This window comes from Pseudophryne corroboree, unplaced genomic scaffold (assembly GCF_028390025.1).
Source record: "Pseudophryne corroboree isolate aPseCor3 unplaced genomic scaffold, aPseCor3.hap2 scaffold_2728, whole genome shotgun sequence".
Classification (NCBI taxonomy): domain Eukaryota; kingdom Metazoa; phylum Chordata; class Amphibia; order Anura; family Myobatrachidae; genus Pseudophryne; species Pseudophryne corroboree.
In genome coordinates, this window is record NW_026969391.1 from 1 (window position 1) to 20,174 (window position 20,174).

General features: G+C 50.0%; 1 protein-coding gene across 1 annotated transcript; it reads right to left on the bottom strand.

The window, feature by feature from the left end:
- Window positions 1-15,267: 15,267 nt before the first annotated feature.
- Window positions 15,268-19,902, bottom strand: LOC135013709 (uncharacterized). The gene is made up of 4 exons (XM_063952653.1): window positions 19,242-19,902; window positions 18,217-18,370; window positions 17,174-17,339; window positions 15,268-15,840 (listed from the first exon to the last, which is right to left on the bottom strand). The coding sequence occupies exons 1-4, from the start codon at window positions 19,290-19,292 to the stop codon at window positions 15,480-15,482; spliced, it is 732 nt and encodes a 243-aa protein (XP_063808723.1). The 5' UTR covers window positions 19,293-19,902; the 3' UTR covers window positions 15,268-15,479.
- Between the last annotated feature and the right edge of the window lie 272 nt (window positions 19,903-20,174).

Genomic DNA, 20,174 nt, shown 5'->3' on the forward strand with positions numbered 1-20,174 from the left:
AGTGTTCATTCCGGGAGTGGACGACTGGGAAGCAGACTTCCTCAGCTGGCACGACCTCCACCCGGGAGAGTGGGGACTTCATCAAGAAGTCTTCACGCAGATTGCAAGGCAGTGGGAACTGCCACAGGTGGGCATGATGGCATCCCGCCACAACAAAAAGCTACAGAGAGATTGCGCCAGGTCAAGAGACTCTCAGGCGATAGCTGTGGACGCACTAGTGACACCGTGGGTGTTCCAGTCGGTTTATGTATTTCCTCCTCTTCCTCTCATACCCAAGGTGCTGAGAATCGTAAGGAAAAGAGGAGTGAGAACAATACTTATTGCTCTGGATTGGCCAAGAAGGACTTGGTATCCGGAACTGCAAGAAATGCTCGCAGAGGACCCATGGCCTCTGCCTCTCAGACAGGATCTGTTGCAACAGGGACCCTGTCTGTTCCAGGACTTACCGCGGCTGCATTTGACGGCATGGCGGTTGAACGCCGGATCCTAGCAGAAAAAAGGGATTCCGGATGAGGTTATTCCTACGCTAATAAAGGCTAGGAAGGACGTGACAGCTAAACATTATAACCGTATATGGCAAAAATATGTTGCTTGGTGTGAGGCCAGGAATGCTGCTACAGAGGAATTCCAGCTGGGCCGTTTCCTTCACTTCCTACAGTCGGGAGAGACTTTGGGCCTAAAATTGGAGTCCATAAAGGTCCAGATTTCGGCCCTATCCATTTTCTTTCAGAAAGAACTGGCTTCTCTTCCTGAAGTTCAGACTTTTTTAAAGGGAGTGCTGCATATTCAGCCCGTTTGTGCCTCCAGTGGCACCTTGGGATCTTAACGTGGTGTTGAGTTTCCTGAAATCACACTGGTTTGAGCCACTTAAAACCGTGGAGTTAAAATTTCTCACGTGGAAGGTGGTCATGCTGTTAGCCTTGGCTTCAGCTAGGCGTGTGTCATAATTGGCGGCTTTATCACATAAAAGCCCCTATCTGGTTTTCCATATGGACAGGGCAGAATTGCGGACTCGTCCGAAATTGCTGCCAAAAGTAGTGTCATCTTTTCATATGAACCAACCTATTGTAGTGCCTGTGGCTACTCGTGACTTGGAGGATTCCGAGTTACTAGATGTGGTCAGGGCTTTGAAGGTTTATGTAGCCAGAACGGCTAGAGTCAGGAAAACTGAGTCGCTGTTTATCCCGTATGCATCCAACAAGCTGGGTGCTCCTGCTTCAAAGCAAACTATTGCTCACTGAATCGGTAACACGATTCAGCAGGCTCATTCTGCGGCTGGATTGCCGCATCCAAAATCAGTAAAGGCCCATTCCACAAGGAAGGTGGGCTCTTCTTGGGCGGCTGCCCGATGGGTCTCGGCATTACAGCTTTGCCGAGCAGCTACTTGGTCGGGTTCAAACACTTTTGCAAAGTTCTACAAGTTTGATTCCCTGGCTGAGGAGGACCTTGTGTTTGCGCATTCGGTGCTGCAGAGTCATCCGCACTCTCCCGCCCGTTTGGGAGCTTTGGTATAATCCCCATGGTCCTTACGGAGTCCCCAGCATCCACTAGGAAGTTAGAGAAAATAAGATTTTACTTACCGGTAAATCTATTTCTCGTAGTCCGTAGTGGATGCTGGGCGCCCGTTCCAAGTGCGGACTTCTTCTGCAATACTTGTATATAGTTATTGCTTATATAAGGGTTATTTTATGGTTGCATCAAGTTTATCTGATGCTCTGTTTGTTCATACTGTTAACTGGGTAAGTTTATCACGAGTTATACGGTGTGATTGGTGTGGCTGGTATGAGTCTTACCCTGGATTCCAAAATCCTTTCCTTGTAATGTCAGCTCTTCCGGGCACAGTTTCCTTAACTGAGGTCTGGAGGAGGGGCATAGAGGGAGGTGCCAATGCACACCAGTAGTCCTAATTCTTTCTTAGAGTGCCCTGTCTCCTGCGGAGCCCGTCTATTCCCATGGTCCTTACGGAGTCCCCAGCATCCACTACGGACTACGAGAAATAGATTTACCGGTAAGTAAAATCTTATTTTCAGATATGTTTTTATCATAGCAATCTAAATGGAAAAAAAAATTAATCATTATTTCTCCTTCATGCACTAGGGGACACTGGAGCGCAGTTACAATGGGGGAAATAGTAGGCAGTAACTGGGAGCTGTCACTTTAAAACTCCAACACTGTGGCTAGCTCCTCCCCTACTATGTCCCCCCTCCAAGCCAGTCTTTGTTTTGTGTCCAAGGGAGCTGGTCACTTTTGGGTTTTTCTCTTAAAACATTTTTTTTCCTTCCTTCTTTATTCACAGACTGGCAGCTCTGCCTCTGCCAGTCTGCACCGTGGGAGCTGCCGGCGGGGTCCCATCGCAGCTGCGTGCGGCTTGGGATGGTCCCCGGCTGAAGGAGACACTGAGCTCTCTGGAGCTGGCCGGACACCGCTGCATGCGGCGCGTGTCGGGGCCGCTCCGTCAGCAGAAGATTCCGGCAGCATGGCAGCGGTAAGTACGGTGGCCGGACACCGCTGCGTGCAGGTCGTGTTGGGACCACTCCATCAACAGCAGCAGCGGTGAGTAGAAAGAGCTTGTATTATTAAATAGACCCATATTCAAGTCTTACTGTGGACTTAAATTACTTTCTAATGCAGAGCTCTAAGAGAAAGACACAGCCGCGGCTTCCCGCTCTGGTCTCAGGCGGCACACATCACTCCCCGCTCCCAGCTCTAATCTCCGGTAGCTTACCCCCGCTCCCCCCACTCTGGTCTCCGGCCGTTCAGCTCACTTTCACCCCCAGCTCTCCGCTCACAGCTCCCCGCTCAGCGCGGCTCACAGAGCCGGCACAGGGATACCGCGGGAGGCGCTTTGCAAGTTTAAATCTGGTGCCATTACAGGGGGGCGGAGCTTAATCCCGCTCAGCACAGCCGGGCTCAGCGCGTGCTGGCAGCCATTTTACAACGCTGGAGAGCATAGTAAATGTGGTGTGGGGAGGTAGCTTAGTGGTGTGGGGAGGTAGCATAGTGATGTGGTGTGGGGAGGTAGCATAGTGATGTGGTGTGATGTGGGGAGGTAGCATAGTGATGTGGTGTGGGGAGGTAGCATAGTGATGTGGTGTGGGGAGGTAGCATGGTGATGTGGGGAGGTAGCTTAGTGATGTGGTGTGGGGAGGTAGCTTAGTGATGTGGTGTGGGGAGGTAGCATAGTAGTGCGGTGTGAGGAGGTAGCATAGTGATGCGGTGTGGGGAGGTAGCATAGTGATGCGGTGTGGGGAGGTAGCATAGTGATGCGGTGTGGGGAGGTAGCATAGTGATGTGGTGTGGGGAGGTAGCATAGTGATGTGGTGTGGGGAGGTAGCATAGTGATGTGGTGTGGGGAGGTAGCTTAGTGGTGTGGGGAGGTAGCATAGTGATGTGGTGTGGGGAGGTAGCATGGTGATGTGGGGAGGTAGCATAGTGATGTGGTGTGGGGTGGTAGCATAGTGATGTGGTGTGGGGAGGTAGCTTAGTGGTGTGGGGAGGTAGCATAGTGATGTGGTGTGGGGAGGTAGCATGGTGATGTGGGGAGGTAGCATAGTGGTGTGGGGAGGTAGCATAGTGATGTGGTGTGGGGAGGTAGCATAGTGATGTGGTGTGGGGAGGTAGCATAGTGATGTGGTGTGGGGAGGTAGCATTGTGGTGTGGGGAGGTAGCATAGTGATCTGGTGTGGGGAGGTAGCATAGTGATCTGGTGTGGGGTGGTAGCATAGTGATGTGGTGTGGGGAGGTAGCATAGTGATGTGGTGTGGGGAGGTAGCATAGTGATGTGGTGTGGGGAGGTAGCATGGTGATGTGGGGAGGTAGCATAGTGGTGTGGGGAGGTAGCATAGTGATGTGGTGTGGGGAGGTAGCTTAGTGGTGTGGGGAGGTAGCATAGTGATGTGGTGTGGGGAGGTATCATAGTGATGTGGTTTGGGGAGGTAGCATAGTGATGTGGTGTGGGGAGGTAGCATGGTGATGTGGTGTGGGGAGGTAGCATAGTGATGTGGTGTGGGGAGGTAGCATAGTTGTGTGGGGAGGTAGCATAGTGGTGTAGTGTGGGGAGGTAGCATAGTGGTGTAGTGTGGGGAGGTAGCATGGTGATGTGGTGTGGGGAGGTAGCATAGTGATGTGGTGTGGGGAGGTAGCATAGTGATGTGGTGTGTTAAGGTAGCATAATGATGTGGTGTGGGGAGGTAGCATAGTAATGTGGTGTGGGAAGGTAGCTTAGTGATGTGGTGTGGGGAGGTAGCTTAGTGATGTGGTGTGGGGACGTAGCACAGTGATGTGGTGTGGGGAGGTAGCATGGTGATGTGGTGTGGGGAGGTAGCATAGTGATGTGGTGTGGGGAGGTAGCATAGTGATGTGGTGTGGGGAGGTAGCATGGTGATGTGGTGTGGGGAGGTAGCATAGTGATGTGGTGTGGGGAGGTAGCATAGTGATGTGGTGTGGGGAGGTAGCATAGTGATGTGGTGTGGGGAGGTAGCATAGTGATGTGGTGTGGGGAGGTAGCATGGTGATGTGGTGTGGGGAGGTAGCATGGTGATGTGGTGTGGGGAGGTAGCTTAGTGGTGTGGGGAGGTAGCTTAGTGGTGTGGGGAGGTAGCTTAGTGGTGTGGGGAGGTAGCATAGTGATGTGGTGTGGGGAGGTAGCATAGTGATGTGGTGTGGGGAGGTAGCATAGTGATGTGGTGTGGGGAGGTAGCTTAGTGATGTGGTGTGGGGAGGTAGCTTAGTGGTGTGGGGAGGTAGCATAGTGATGTGGTGTGGGGAGGTAGCATAGTGATGTGGTGTGGTGTGGGGAGGTAGCATAGTGATGTGGTGTGGGGAGGTAGCATAGTGATGTGGTGTGGGGAGGTAGCATGGTGATGTGGGGAGGTAGCTTAGTGATGTGGTGTGGGGAGGTAGCATAGTAGTGCGGTGTGAGGAGGTAGCATAGTGATGCGGTGTGGGGAGGTAGCATAGTGATGTGGTGTGGGGAGGTAGCATAGTGATGTGGTGTGGGGAGGTAGCATAGTGATGTGGTGTGGGGAGGTAGCATAGTGATGTGGTGTGGGGAGGTAGCATAGTGATGTGGTGTGGGGAGGTAGCTTAGTGGTGTGGGGAGGTAGCATAGTGATGTGGTGTGGGGAGGTAGCATAGTGATGTGGTGTGGGGAGGTAGCTTAGTGATGTGGTGTGGGGAGGTAGCATAGTGATGCGGTGTGGGGAGGTAGCATAGTGGTGTAGTGGGGAGGTAGCATGGTGATGTGGTGTGGGGAGGTAGCATAGTGATGTGGTGTGGGGAGGTAGCTTAGTGATGTGGTGTGGGGAGGTAGCATAGTGATGCGGTGTGGGGAGGTAGCATAGTGGTGTAGTGTGGGGAGGTAGCATGGTGATGTGGTGTGGGGAGGTAGCATAGTGATGTTGTGTGGGGAGGTAGCATGGTGATCTGGTGTGGGGAGGTAGCATAGTGATGTGGTGTGGGAAGGTAGCATAATGATGTGGTGTGGGGAGGTAGCATAGTGATGTGGTGTGGGGAGGTAGCTTAGTGATGTGGTGTGGGGAGGTAGCATAGTGATGTGGTGTGGGGAGGTAGCATAGTGATGTGGTGTGGGAAGGTAGCATAATGATGTGGTGTGGGGAGGTAGCATGGTGATGTGGTGTGGGGAGGTAGCATGGTGATGTGGTGTGGGGAGGTAGCATAGTGATGTGGTGTGGGGAGGTAGCTTAGTGGTGTGGGGAGGTAGCTTAGTGGTGTGGGGAGGTAGCATAGTGATGTGGTGTGGGGAGGTAGCATAGTGATGTGGTGTGGGGAGGTAGCATAGTGATGTGGTGTGGGGAGGTAGCTTAGTGGTGTGGGGAGGTAGCATAGTGATGTGGTGTGGGGAGGTAGCATAGTGATGTGGTGTGATGTGGGGAGGTAGCATAGTGATGTGGTGTGGGGAGGTAGCATAGTGATATGGTGTGGGGAGGTAGCATGGTGATGTGGGGAGGTAGCTTAGTGATGTGGTGTGGGGAGGTAGCTTAGTGATGTGGTGTGGGGAGGTAGCATAGTAGTGCGGTGTGAGGAGGTAGCATAGTGATGCGGTGTGGGGATGTAGCATAGTGATGCGGTGTGAGGAGGTAGCATAGTGATGTGGTGTGGGGAGGTAGCATAGTGATGTAGTGTGGGGAGGTAGCATAGTGATGTGGTGTGGGGAGGTAGCATAGTGATGTGGTGTGGGGAGGTAGCTTAGTGGTGTGGGGAGGTAGCATAGTGATGTGGTGTGGGGAGGTAGCATGGTGATGTGGGGAGGTAGCATAGTGATGTGGTGTGGGGTGGTAGCATAGTGATGTGGTGTGGGGAGGTAGCTTAGTGGTGTGGGGAGGTAGCATAGTGATGTGGTGTGGGGAGGTAGCATGGTGATGTGGGGAGGTAGCATAGTGATGTGGTGTGGGGAGGTAGCATAGTGATGTGGTGTGGGGAGGCAGCATAGTGATGTGGTGTGGGGAGGTAGCATAGTGATGTGGTGTGGGGAGGTAGCATTGTGGTGTGGGGAGGTAGCATAGTGATCTGGTGTGGGGAGGTAGCATAGTGATCTGGTGTGGGGAGGTAGCATAGTGATGTGGTGTGGGGAGGTAGCATAGTGATGTGGTGTGGGGAGGTAGCATAGTGATGTGGTGTGGGGAGGTAGCATAGTGATGTGGTGTGGGGAGGTAGCATGGTGATGTGGGGAGGTAGCATAGTGGTGTGGGGAGGTAGCATAGTGATGTGGTGTGGGGAGGTAGCTTAGTGGTGTGGGGAGGTAGCATAGTGATGTGGTGTGGGGAGGTAGCATAGTGATGTGGTGTGGGGAGGTAGCATGGTGATGTGGGGAGGTAGCATAGTGGTGTGGGGAGGTAGCATAGTGATGTGGTGTGGGGAGGTAGCTTAGTGGTGTGGGGAGGTAGCATAGTGATGTGGTGTGGGGAGGTATCATAGTGATGTGGTTTGGGGAGGTAGCATGGTGATGTGGTGTGGGGAGGTAGCATGGTGATGTGGTGTGGGGAGGTAGCATAGTGATGTGGTGTGGGGAGGTAGCATAGTTGTGTGGGGAGGTAGCATAGTGGTGTAGTGTGGGGAGGTAGCATAGTGGTGTAGTGTGGGGAGGTAGCATGGTGATGTGGTGTGGGGAGGTAGCATAGTGATGTGGTGTGGGGAGGTAGCATAGTGATGTGGTGTGTTAAGGTAGCATAATGATGTGGTGTGGGGAGGTAGCATAGTAATGTGGTGTGGGGAGGTAGCTTAGTGATGTGGTGTGGGGAGGTAGCTTAGTGATGTGGTGTGGGGACGTAGCACAGTGATGTGGTGTGGGGAGGTAGCATGGTGATGTGGTGTGGGGAGGTAGCATAGTGATGTGGTGTGGGGAGGTAGCATAGTGATGTGGTGTGGGGAGGTAGCTTAGTGGTGTGGGGAGGTAGCATAGTGATGTGGTGTGGGGAGGTAGCATAGTGATGTGGTGTGGTGTGGGGAGGTAGCATAGTGATGTGGTGTGGGGAGGTAGCATGGTGATGTGGGGAGGTAGCTTAGTGATGTGGTGTGGGGAGGTAGCTTAGTGATATGGTGTGGGGAGGTAGCATAGTAATGCGGTGTGGGGAGGTAGCATAGTGATGCGGTGTGGGGAGGTAGCATAGTGATGCGGTGTGGGGAGGTAGCATAGTGATGTGGTGTGGGGAGGTAGCATAGTGATGTGGTGTGGGGAGGTAGCATAGTGATGTGGTGTGGGGAGGTAGCATAGCTTAGTGGTGTGGGGAGGTAGCTTAGTGGTGTGGGGAGGTAGCATAGTGATGTGGTGTGGGGAGGTAGCATAGTGATGTGGTGTGGGGAGGTAGCATAGTGATGTGGTGTGGGGAGGTAGCATAGTGATGTAGTGTGGGGAGGTAGCATAGTGATGTGGTGTGGGGAGGTAGCATAGTGATGTGGTGTGGGGAGGTAGCTTAGTGGTGTGGGGAGGTAGCATAGTGATGTGGTGTGGGGAGGTAACATGGTGATGTGGGGAGGTAGCATAGTGATGTGGTGTGGGGTGGTAGCATAGTGATGTGGTGTGGGGAGGTAGCATAGTGATGTGGTGTGGGGAGGTAGCATAGTGATGTAGTGTGGGGAGGTAGCATAGTGATGTGGTGTGGGGAGGTAGCATAGTGATGTGGTGTGGGGAGGTAGCTTAGTGGTGTGGGGAGGTAGCATAGTGATGTGGTGTGGGGAGGTAACATGGTGATGTGGGGAGGTAGCATAGTGATGTGGTGTGGGGTGGTAGCATAGTGATGTGGTGTGGGGAGGTAGCTTAGTGGTGTGGGGAGGTAGCATAGTGATGTGGTGTGGGGAGGTAGCATGGTGATGTGGGGAGGTAGCATAGTGATGTGGTGTGGGGAGGTAGCATAGTGATGTGGTGTGGGGAGGTAGCATAGTGATGTGGTGTGGGGAGGTAGCATTGTGGTGTGGGGAGGTAGCATAGTGATCTGGTGTGGGGAGGTAGCATAGTGATCTGGTGTGGGGAGGTAGCATAGTGATGTGGTGTGGGGAGGTAGCATAGTGATGTGGTGTGGGGAGGTAGCATAGTGATGTGGTGTGGGGAGATAGCATAGTGATGTGGTGTGGGGAGGTAGCATAGTGATGTGGTGTGGGGAGGTAGCTTAGTGATGTGGTGTGGGAAGGTAGCATAGTGATGTGGTGTGGGGAGGTAGCATAGTGATGTGGTGTGGGAAGGTAGCATAATGATGTGGTGTGGGGAGGTAGCATAGTGATGTGGTGTGGGGAGGTAGCATGGTGATGTGGTGTGGGGAGGTAGCATAGTGATGTGGTGTGGGGAGGTAGCTTAGTGGTGTGGGGAGGTAGCTTAGTGGTGTGGGGAGGTAGCATAGTGATGTGGTGTGGGGAGGTAGCATAGTGATGTGGTGTGGGGAGGTAGCTTAGTGGTGTGGGGAGGTAGCATAGTGATGTGGTGTGGGGAGGTAGCATAGTGATGTGGTGTGGTGTGGGGAGGTAGCATAGTGATGTGGTGTGGGGAGGTAGCATAGTGATGTGGTGTGGGGAGGTAGCATGGTGATGTGGGGAGGTAGCTTAGTGATGTGGTGTGGGGAGGTAGCTTGGTGATGTGGTGTGGGGAGGTAGCTTAGTGATGTGGTGTGGGGAGGTAGCATAGTAGTGCGGTGTGAGGAGGTAGCATAGTGAAGCGGTGTGGGGAGGTAGCATAGTGATGCGGTGTGGGGAGGTAGCATAGTGATGCGGTGTGGGGAGGTAGCATAGTGATGTGGTGTGGGGAGGTAGCATAGTGATGTGGTGTGGGGAGGTAGCATAGTGATGTGGTGTGGGGAGGTAGCATAGTGATGTGGTGTGGGGAGGTAGCATGGTGATGTGGGGAGGTAGCATAGTGGTGTGGGGAGGTAGCATAGTGATGTGGTGTGGGGAGGTAGCTTAGTGGTGTGGGGAGGTAGCATAGTGATGTGGTGTGGGGAGGTATCATAGTGATGTGGTTTGGGGAGGTAGCATGGTGATGTGGTGTGGGGAGGTAGCATGGTGATGTGGTGTGGGGAGGTAGCATAGTGATGTGGTGTGGGGAGGTAGCATAGTTGTGTGGGGAGGTAGCATAGTGGTGTAGTGTGGGGAGGTAGCATAGTGGTGTAGTGTGGGGAGGTAGCATGGTGATGTGGTGTGGGATGGTAGCATAGTGATGTGGTGTAGGGAGGTAGCATAGTGATGTGGTGTGGGAAGGTAGCATAATGATGTGGTGTGGGGAGGTAGCATAGTAATGTGGTGTGGGGAGGTAGCTTAGTGATGTGGTGTGGGGAGGTAGCTTAGTGATGTGGTGTGGGGACGTAGCACAGTGATGTGGTGTGGGGAGGTAGCACGGTGATGTGGTGTGGGGAGGTAGCATAGTGATGTGGTGTGGGGAGGTAGCATAGTGATGTGGTGTGGGGAGGTAGCATGGTGATGTGGTGTGGGGAGGTAGCATAGTGATGTGGTGTGGGGAGGTAGCATAGTGATGTGGTGTGGGGAGGTAGCATGGTGATGTGGTGTGGGGAGGTAGCATGGTGATGTGGTGTGGGGAGGTAGCATGGTGATGTGGTGTGGGGAGGTAGCATGGTGATGTGGTGTGGGGAGGTAGCATAGTGATGTGGTGTGGGTAGGTAGCTTAGTGGTGTGGTGTGGGGACGTGTAATACCCTGTTTTTAATATAGACCATGGTTAAGAAGTTAATAATAATTTGGTTGTAATCACAGTATTTGAGGGTTGTGGTTCTCATGGAAAACACCAGGACTTGGGCAGTAGTTTTAATACCCCTCCGTGGGGAATAAATGGGACCGGTCCAGCAATTAATGGCACAGGAGGAGATGAGCTTATTAACTCCTATAGGGGAGCTTTGGTCCCCAGGGGCTCTCGAGAGCCAGCGCGTGAAGTGCAGTAGAACTGGCGGGACTGATCCGGGGAACTGAGTGAGAAGAGATATAAGGAGGTGAGGGAGATCCGCGTGCAGAGTCTGAGAGAGCGGGGAGAGCCAGGAGCAGAGTCTGCGCGGCTGAGTGTCACCCGGGGGAAGAGAAGTTGACAGAGCCCGGCTAACCGCCTGACGAGGAGAGCTTACTTACCTGACGGAGTCTCTGGGAATTTCGTCCGGCATCGAGAAGCCGGGGCTTGCGGGCTCTGCAGACGGAGAGAGCGGCCCGTGGCGGCGGAGACGGAGGACACTGAGCTAAGTGAAGAGAGATTTTCCCTAAACGACGCCTTCCGAGAGGCGGTACAGATCCCTCCAACCAACCCGTCCAGAGTAACGAGGACGGAGTCAGTGAGTGACAGGAGGGGTGAGCAACTCCCCCAGACCCATATAAGGCTAAGGGAAGTTCATAGTAAAAAGTAAAAGAGAAAAAGGGCTTCTCTCTGAAGGGGATCTCAGTCATACTCCCCTAGCAAAATTAATATAACTGAGACTTACACTGAAGGGGATGCAAATGCAAAATTATATACCCCTGCATATCTTGAATTAATAAGATATGTTCTTTGAGACAGTAATAACCAACCTATAAAGGAAGGAGGATATAATCTATTATTATTCAGAAGTTAATGAATTAACAATCCACAGAATAGTGCAGTTTATTTATTCAAGGATTGACTTACCTCAGCTACACCACAGACACGGCAATAGACAGTGCTCTCAGCTGCACCCGGTGACTTAGCAGTAGAAAATTTCTTCAACTCATTCAGGCTAAAAAATTAAAAGAATAAATTACCATCAGTTTTATCTGACATTTATGCAAAGCACTAGCACAATACAGATTAACAAAACGGCTGATTAATTCCGAGAGACCCAGATAGATATAGTCACGGAGAGTATATTTCAATTAACAAATTCTACAGTACATTTGGATTTATTCAAACAGAATTAGTTGGTGAAGAGATCGATTCTGACTATATTGCACACCTCAAAGGGAGTATAAAGAGTGGCTCGTTAGGACCAAACTAGTCAGAATAGAAAGGGAACTCATTGTCGGGATTACATCTGTAATATATTCATTCTAAGAGACTTCATGTGCACCAACGACATGGCCATTTATAAATGACTAACTGCGCAGTGGGAACTTTTAGAGTTATTTAATGATATTCACAGTAGTATATGGTAAATTACAGTAGTGTCGACTTGAACAATAGAAGTTAAGAAATCTGTTGAATATAACTTTTACTCTTATAGAGAAAATTAGATTGTAACAGTGGAATACGGTCATTTTTTGTCTTTTATGTCTATTAGAGCAAGTGTACTGTTTTCATTATAGTAACTTTCTATTTATCCAAAACAACCATAAATCTATGTTGTTGCACAATCAATTGGTATTTATTTTCTAAATTGTTTTAAACTGTATATTCTCAAATAAAAAGCTTTATTTGGTACCTTAAAACCCTCTGCATCAAGAAAGAGGAAACTTCAATCAACAGCATTTAAGAAGAAAAATCCGAATATTGCAATATTCATCATTACCCTCTGTAAGTGGTATTTTACAGTGTATTAGAGAAGTAGTGCAGTGATATAGTATGTCACCCCCTACCCCCACCCTGGGGAGAACTTCTCTACTGTGGTGATCACACTACCTGCGACTGCACATAGTAGTCCTTTCCTAAATGTCAGCTCCAGGCCCATGTGGACCTTAATCTGGCACTGCGTATGTCCAATTCCTGCATATGAGGAGATCCCTGAGCTCCATCCCAAACCTTACTTCCCGGAGCAGTAGTAGCTGTGCACATTACACATGACTGCGGCAGTGGCGTCAGAAGGGGGGTGCGGCCTGCGCCGGGTGTCACACTTGGAGGGAATGACACCAAAATGCCGGCTTCTCCACAGAGATAGGAGCCAGGTGCTGAAGTGTAACATTCTCCTGCAGCACCTGGCTCCTGTCATAGTGGAGGAGCCGCCACTGCATACAGCCCTGTCCGGTGGCAGCCAGTATCTACGTTGATGCTGGACACGCCTCAATGGAGTGATGAAACCGGGGGCTGCCTGCGAAGCCACGCTTCTCTCTAATGCGGCCACGCCCACTGCACATGATTTGTCTGTCACACCCCCTCTGTGATATGCCAATCCCCCTTTTTGGTGCACAGGGGGTGGCGCAGTGGTTGTCACCTATACAAGTGACACCTCTGCACTGCAGTCAGGGCTGCTGGAAGTTTCCTAGCAGGGTATTACCTTGCACTGACAGGCGTATATGTATGTATACTGTATATGTGAGAGGTACCCAATAACTGCGTTGTGGTTATTGTTACATTAGTGCTGTGAGGGGCACAGACCTCGGCTACTAAATCTCAGGAGTGTAACTATGACATAAACTGGACTTACACAGGGACTCTGAAGAGAGTGTGCTGGGCTTCTGTGTGGGGAACCCACAGGCTCTAGCCCCTGGGCTAATCTCTGGAGGTGACTGGTGAGGGAGAGATAGGAAGATGGTGACTGAGCCGCGGTCAGGGCTGGGAGACAGGCTTAGTGTGGGTCTGTTCCCTATAGCCCAGTGTGTTTGGCTGAATGCTCTTCCCAGGAGGAAGTAGGTGTGGAGACAGAACAGGCTGTGGGAGTGACCCCGTCGGCACCGCCGACTCCTGATTGGATGAATATGTTGAATGTTTTGAATGCTAATGTGGCTTTGTTAAATAAGAGGTTTGATAAATCTGAGTCACAGCACCGAGAATGGAGAAGGTCCATGAATGGAGAATGTGACTGCATTGTCACAAACCCCTTCGGGGTCACAGAAACGTTAATTTGCCCAGTTAGTGGACACAGATACTGACACGGATTCTGATTCCTGTGTCGACTATAATGATACCAGATTGAATCCTAAACTGGCTAAGAATATTCAGTACATGATTGTGGCGATAAAGGACGTGTTGAATATCACGGAGGACCCTGAGGTTCCTGATACGAGGGTCTGCATGTATAAGGGTAAGAAACCTGAGGTAACGTTCCCTCCCTCTCATGAACTGAATGCTCTTTTTGAAAAAGCTTGGGAAAATCATGACAAAAAGTTTTTGATTCCCAAGAGAATTCTGCTGACATATCCATTTCCCTCGGGGGACAGGAAAATGTGGGAATCAACCCCCTGTGTGGACAAGGCCTTATCCCGACTTTCCAAAAAGGTGGCTCTTCCGAGTCCGGACACGGCAGCCCTGAACGATCCTGCGGATTGTCGCCAGGACAGCACATTGAAATCGATCTATGTCGCTACGGGTACGCTGCTCAGACCTACCGTGGCGTCGGCATGGGTGAGTAGCGCTATTGAAAAATGGGCGGATAATTTATCCTCTGAAATTGATACTCTGGACAGGGATAGCATTCTCGTAACTTTAAGTTACATAAGGGACGCTGCAGGGTATCTGAAAGACGCTGCAAGGGATATTGGCGTTTTAGGATCAAAGGCCAATGCCATGTCAGTCTCGGCTAGGAGGGCATTGTGGATTCGACAATGGAATGCTGATGCTGATTCGAAGAAAAATATGGAGACTCTGCCGTATAAAGGTGGTGTCTTGTTTGGTGACCGCCTCGCGGACCTGGTATCTACGGCTACTGCGGGTAAGTCGTCATTTCTACCTTATGTTCCTGCACAGGACATAAGGTCGCCTTTATCAGGAGATCGTCCAAGTACGGGATAATTGTGACTCCTCGCTTGCGCAAAAGGACCATCATTTGCGCCATCACTTTTGTGAAGATCCTTTTCTCTTAGTCCGTAGAGCATGCTGGACGCCCGTCCCTGTGCGGACTCTATCTGCAGTAGTGGTGGTAGGTTTTGGTTGTGTTACACAATGGTTGTGTTTGGTTGCTGGTTTTTTGTTCATGCTGTTGACTGGGTTTTCTTACAAATGCCATGTTGTATGGCGTGTTTGTGGTGTGAGCTGGTGTGTATCTCACCCTTAGTTTAAAAATAATATAAATCCTTTTCCTCGAAATGTCCGTCTCCCTGGGCACAGTTCCTATAACTGAGATCTGGAGGAGGGGCATAAAGGGAGGAGCCAGTTCACACCCAGTAAAAGTCTGAGTGCCCATGTCTCCTGCGGATCCCGTCTATACCCCCATGGTCTATGAAGTGTCCCCAGCATCCTCTACAGACTAATAGAAAAGGATTTACCGGTAGGTATTAAAATCTATTTTTTCGCATACGGAGTTGGTAAGAATCTCCCAAGTTATGTGAACTTTGGTCCTTGTGTGGCTCTGAATCAGGCCCTGTATGTGATGTGTATAAGGGCACACTACCCAGAGATCTCAGATTTAGAGGTTATATTTCCAGATGGTTTAATCTTGGTTCCACTCGACCCTCATGATCCCTTTTCAATCGGTGACCAGGGCCGGTTCAGGGGCTTTTTGCGCCCCGGGCGGCCATAGGGGGCGTGGCTTCATACAGGGGGCGTGGTCAGTTGCGCCCCCTGTACAGTAGTAACGCCGCTAAAATGATGTGCGGTGCGCGATGACGTCTACGCGCACCGCACATAATTACAGAAAAGGTCCTCTCCACGAAGGGAAACTATACGCGTAGCGCCTAGTTTCCCTTCACAGTGGGACAGCGGGGGGCACAGCAGCAGCGGATCTTGCCATGGTGCCACGCCCTCCGGAAGGAGGCGCCCCAGGCAAAAGTCCTGCTTGCCCGTGGCAAGATCCGCTACTGGCGATGACACGTTCATCTGCATCACATCCCTGGTGATCACTCCCGGGATCTATAAGCTGTCTGATGGCTGATGCCCTCCCCTCTCTTTTCAGCCCAGAGTATACCACCACATGAACTTCAGGTAAAATAAAGAAAAGGAGACGGATGTAGGGGAGAAAGGGATCAGAGCTTTTATTTAGAACTGATGGTAATTTAAATCATCCTTCAGCACTCAGGAGAGGAAAAACCCCCGGTGGGGGAAACCTCTGGGGAACCATGGCTGGAAGGACTGCCCTTCCCTCTGGGCATTAAGAGGCTCTGCAGCTGTAGTGGAGATGTAAGTAACGGGCAGGGTGCCAGGAGCCATCACATTCACCTTTACAAAAGGCAAAACAGACCAAGGGCTCCTAACGCGCAGCAGCAATCCTGTGTGCATTCATCCCACTCTCGGAGGGCTTCTTCCACAAAATTGCCAAACCTGCTGACGAAATTCATTTCCTTGTCCGGATTATCTCTCCTGGCTCTGGGTGGGATTACACCACTATCTGCGTTGGAACCTGCGTCACTATCTGAGTGGGAGACTTCATCATTACGTGGGGATATGATTGCGTCACAATCTGGGTGGGTGCTGTCAGACGTGTCACTATGAGGATCCGGTGTTGCCTGTCCTATGAAGTATTCATGGACAAATGCAAATTCTGTCTCTGGCGCTGAAGAAGATGCGGAATCCCCTTCCAACCTGTAATACATAAAGAGTCATTTTATCATTTGCTCATTAGTGCTGTGCTCGCTAGTTGAACAATTAGCTCCCTTTTCCCACATAATGTGCAGCTGCACTCACCTACTCTTCTGGAACATCCATATTTATTTAGGAAGTCCAGTGGACTCCCTACTGAAGTGGGAGAAATGGGTGAAATGATGACATGATGCTCAGAAAGTCGCATCATCTTGGCCCTGACCCCTCTTGACAGCCCTGTAATGTACAGCATTATGTTGTGAGGGGGTGGGTCCTAATGAGAAGCACCAGGCCACGCCCCCTCAGTGATCCGCTGCATGTCCCCTCCAGGAATTTTCCAGCGGAGGAAGATTACAGGAGGAAGTTGGCACGTATGTGACTGCGCTGCACAGAGGCCACTTCCGAAGGAGGGTTCTGGCTCTGGCCTTCTTCAGGTGGCAGACACCCCAGGAACCGATATCGGGAATACGTCACATTCCTGATATTGGTAAATTTGGCAGCATCATATTCCCTATAGAAACCTATGGGGGATGCAGCTGCCGGCGGCAATGAAGGGATCGCAGCAGATACCTGCTGTGGTCCCTCCTACATACATTCAGGAGATACCTTATATTTGTGGGCAACCCCCAAAAACTGATGTTTTCGGGGATAAAGCCACAAATATACTTTGATAAATGGGCCCTTAAGTACGGTTGGGGAATGACCCAGATTGCTTGGGAAATCACGCTCATGGCTTCCTCTGGCTGCCAGAGCATAGTGGTCATGTGGAACCACAAACTTCAGAATGCCCTGGCAGCCAGGACCTGCTAGAGTTCCACAAACGTATCTAATGGTGTAAAAGAAGTTAATAGTCACCCAAGTCTCTTGATTACCACAGTATTATTCTACTAAATCTATGAGGAACCTTCTTCCTTCTGTTCTCCCTGCTAGGAGCCAGCCCTCATCGTCCTATCAGGGTTTTATTCCTTTCTGTAGAATAGGACCTCTTCCCGACAGACAGAAAAATATTCCTTATGGATTTAGGAGGATACCACGTGACAATAGAACCGCAACGCACGGGTTGCGCCACACGTTTTTATTCCAAGATATATTTATGAAGAATTCTGTTTAAAAAGCCAATTCTCATCAAGTTGTGGTGTTTGGGCGCTACTCTAGGTCAGGCTGTCACTTGCGTTGTCACTATTGTATGCGTGTTATGTTATACCTGATGTGGCAGGGTTATTATATGCATATGGATGAGTCCTGAATGTGTGTACACAATGATAATAATAATACTAGTATTGGTAAAATTCAGTATACATTGGTGAGATATAGACGGTGCTTATATGGAACTCACACTTCCTCTGATGAAGCGCCTGCTGCTGGATCCGAACCCTTTTGGCGACCACGATACACTAAGATCTTTAGTTTTTTCCCCAGCTTGATGTTACTTTCATGATACTGAAAATCTAGGACGCTCCATCCCACCACATTCTGCTTATTGATCTTTAATAATTCGTCTCCTGTAAATGATAACATAGTTGAATATAAAATAACAGGAAGGGGTTAGCTAGTCATTAAGCTCCAGATAATAAGTTATTTATAATTTACCCTCACATTACTGGTGACACGGTACTAATCAGGTAGTTATCATGTCACATAGGATAGTGTAAGCAGGGGTGCTGAGAGGGGAGGGTGGGCACACAGGGGCCTGGGCTGTAGAGGGGCTGCACCAGGCCACCAAGTTGGTGTGAACACGTGCTCTCCAGTGGTCAGTGCATCATGTAAATAGGGCCCCAGTGATCCCAATAGGCTGTGGTCACACCCCCACATGCTTGGCCACGCCCCTTAGTACCGGGGCCCAATCTCCTGCTACTAGTTCTATTTAGCTCTGTAATGCAGATATGTACACACATGGGGCGGGATGTAATGACACCTGAGTTTGGCAGCCGCGTGGGATGCGGGCCCAAGTCGGACGTTTTTTAAAGGGGCAATTACTTACAGGGCAAAACCATGCCTTGTAAGTGATTGCCCCTTTAAAAAAAATGTCAGAGTTCAGCCGGCATCCTGCACTGCTGTCGACCTTGGGCGGCATTACATTCCTTATAGGCACTAGGGATCTTTTTTCATTCAATTTCATTAGTTAGGTTAGCCACAGAATTACTCCTTATATTTCTTAATTAAATTTATATATTTATTTATTTATTTACTTTTTGTGGCCATTATTTCATTGTATTGACCTTTTAGTTCCTGTCATGTAAGTGCCTTTTTACTCTTAATGCATTGACTGTTGGAGTTATGTGCTTTTATGGCAGCGCATATATATATATATATATATACATCACTTTCTTATTTAGATAATACTTCATGTTCTCTTACATATATGAATGAGTATATTACCTATCTGTAGTCCACTCTTGGCGATTTGTCCATGTTGTTCTAAGGACGTTATCTCCAGGAAGTGATCTTTATTTTCGATCACCGTCATCCCGATCTTTCTACTCCCCTTTACCATAGTGGCCAGCACGGTGGGACCCAGGTTATATTGGGAGACCTTCAATTACAGAAAGACGCAATTCACTATCTAGTTACATACACAACTATTGTATAACTGCTACACAGTAATGCAGACATATATCTGTATATAACACATGAAAGCTACACTCGAAAAGGGGGCGTGGTCTATTGAAAAGGGGTATGGCGTCACTGGAGTGCCCACAATTGCACTGGATTGCCCCCTCTCCATCTGTCACAGCGTCTATTCACCACTGCTCAGCAGAGCAGTGAGTAGCAAGAGCCTCCTAACTGCCCCCCCCTCCTTCCCCACAGCGGGACACTGCAACCCGCAGGATGGACAGCGGGACAGTCCCAAAAAAACTGGGCTGTTCCGTGAAAATCAGGACAGTTGTGAGGTATGCTGTATGAGCAGATCTAATCCCTCATTCCAGGGATCTCAATGCCAACCCTTTACTAAATGACACAAGTGGGTCTGAGCAGCGCAGGTCAGGGTGTCTGCCACGCACATTATGGAGGGTATGCATAGCCAGTGGTAAGCAATGGGAGCTGCTCTGACACTACACATCCCAGCATACTTTGCCACAGATTTGCATTTAGGGCACCCTAAAAGTGTGGCAGGGCATGCTGGGATGTATAGGTCCACAGTAGTGCCGCATGTTGCAACTCTGAGTAATTACCTCCAGCTTATCATCGTTATCACCACCAATATTACATAACAGTGTAGCTACTAAAATATATAAAGAGCCATTTAAATACATATAGAACAGTCCCTGGGCCCCTTTCAAAACACAGCCCTCTGCGCCCAGACATACCCACTTTTATGTAAGTCCCGCCCCTTTTAAGCTCTATGAAAAACTCCAATTGTGCAAATAATGAAGTACAATAAATAAAAATAACAGTACACTTACCCTTCTCCATGGGAACGGCCAACGGATCTTAGACGCAAACCAGCCACTCATGGCTAATGCTTCTAAATCTGCAACCTATCGAACTTCAGGAGCTGCGACAAACGCGTGCTACTCAACCGAGGTCAGGCAACAGAATAACCCCTAGTGTGCTGCCCTGGCTTATTACTCATGGTGTAGGACCATTATTATGTCATAGCTGTGTCATAGCACACAGGACCATTATGATGTCATAGCACAGACATTAGCAGCAACTATACAGGCAAATATTTGTATGACAAAAGTGTTAGACTGTGTTTAGACATAACAGGGGCAAAATGGCATACCCCCACCTGCCCCAACCCAAATAACCGAGGGGCAATATTTGCCCAAAATTGGCGGAGCTTTGCAGATTGGGGCAAGGTTATTTTACCGCAGTGTCACATGTCTGAATGTTGTAAAGGGCTCAGGAATTGCCAAGCACCAAAGTAAACTTTGGGGGTAGGGGCCTGGTGGTGCTTCTCCAGCCTTCCAGGACACACACCTTACAGGCCTGCCCACACCATTATAACATCCACTACACACATCAGTCACCGAGCATGGAATGTCACCCCATTTAGGCCTGGCAATGGGACCTGAGTCCCTAAGCCTCTGGGCCCTATAGCAATGGCACTTGCATAGCCAGGGCCGGATTATCAATGGAGCTGCAGCCCAGCCCCCCCCCCCCCCCCCCTCTTCGTCAGGTGACTTTGATGATCCGACTGTCACCTGACCTATCCTGCTACAGCGCTGCTGATGGTCGTGGTGTGTGAGTAATGTTCAATTATCTCCTGGCTGCTGTCTGGTCATTGGAATGCACTGATTTCAGTATAAACAGTCTGTTTATATACAGTATATGTGTGTGTGCAGTGCAGTGTAACCCCGGGTATGCTGGTGTAGGGCAGTGTAACCCTGTAT

What these genes read in the sequence shown, in the direction of transcription:
- LOC135013709 (XM_063952653.1), bottom strand. Translation starts at nt 19,292, where the DNA reads ATGAGTGGCTGGTTTGCGTCTAAGATCCGTTGGCCGTTCCCATGGAGA. An exon ending in CAAGAGTGGACTACAGATAG is followed by an intron (nt 17,340 to 18,216) that starts GTAATATACTCA and finishes TATCATTTACAG; the next exon opens with GAGACGAATTATTAAAGATC. An exon ending in GGCGCTTCATCAGAGGAAGT is followed by an intron (nt 15,841 to 17,173) that starts GTGAGTTCCATA and finishes TATGTATTACAG; the next exon opens with GTTGGAAGGGGATTCCGCAT.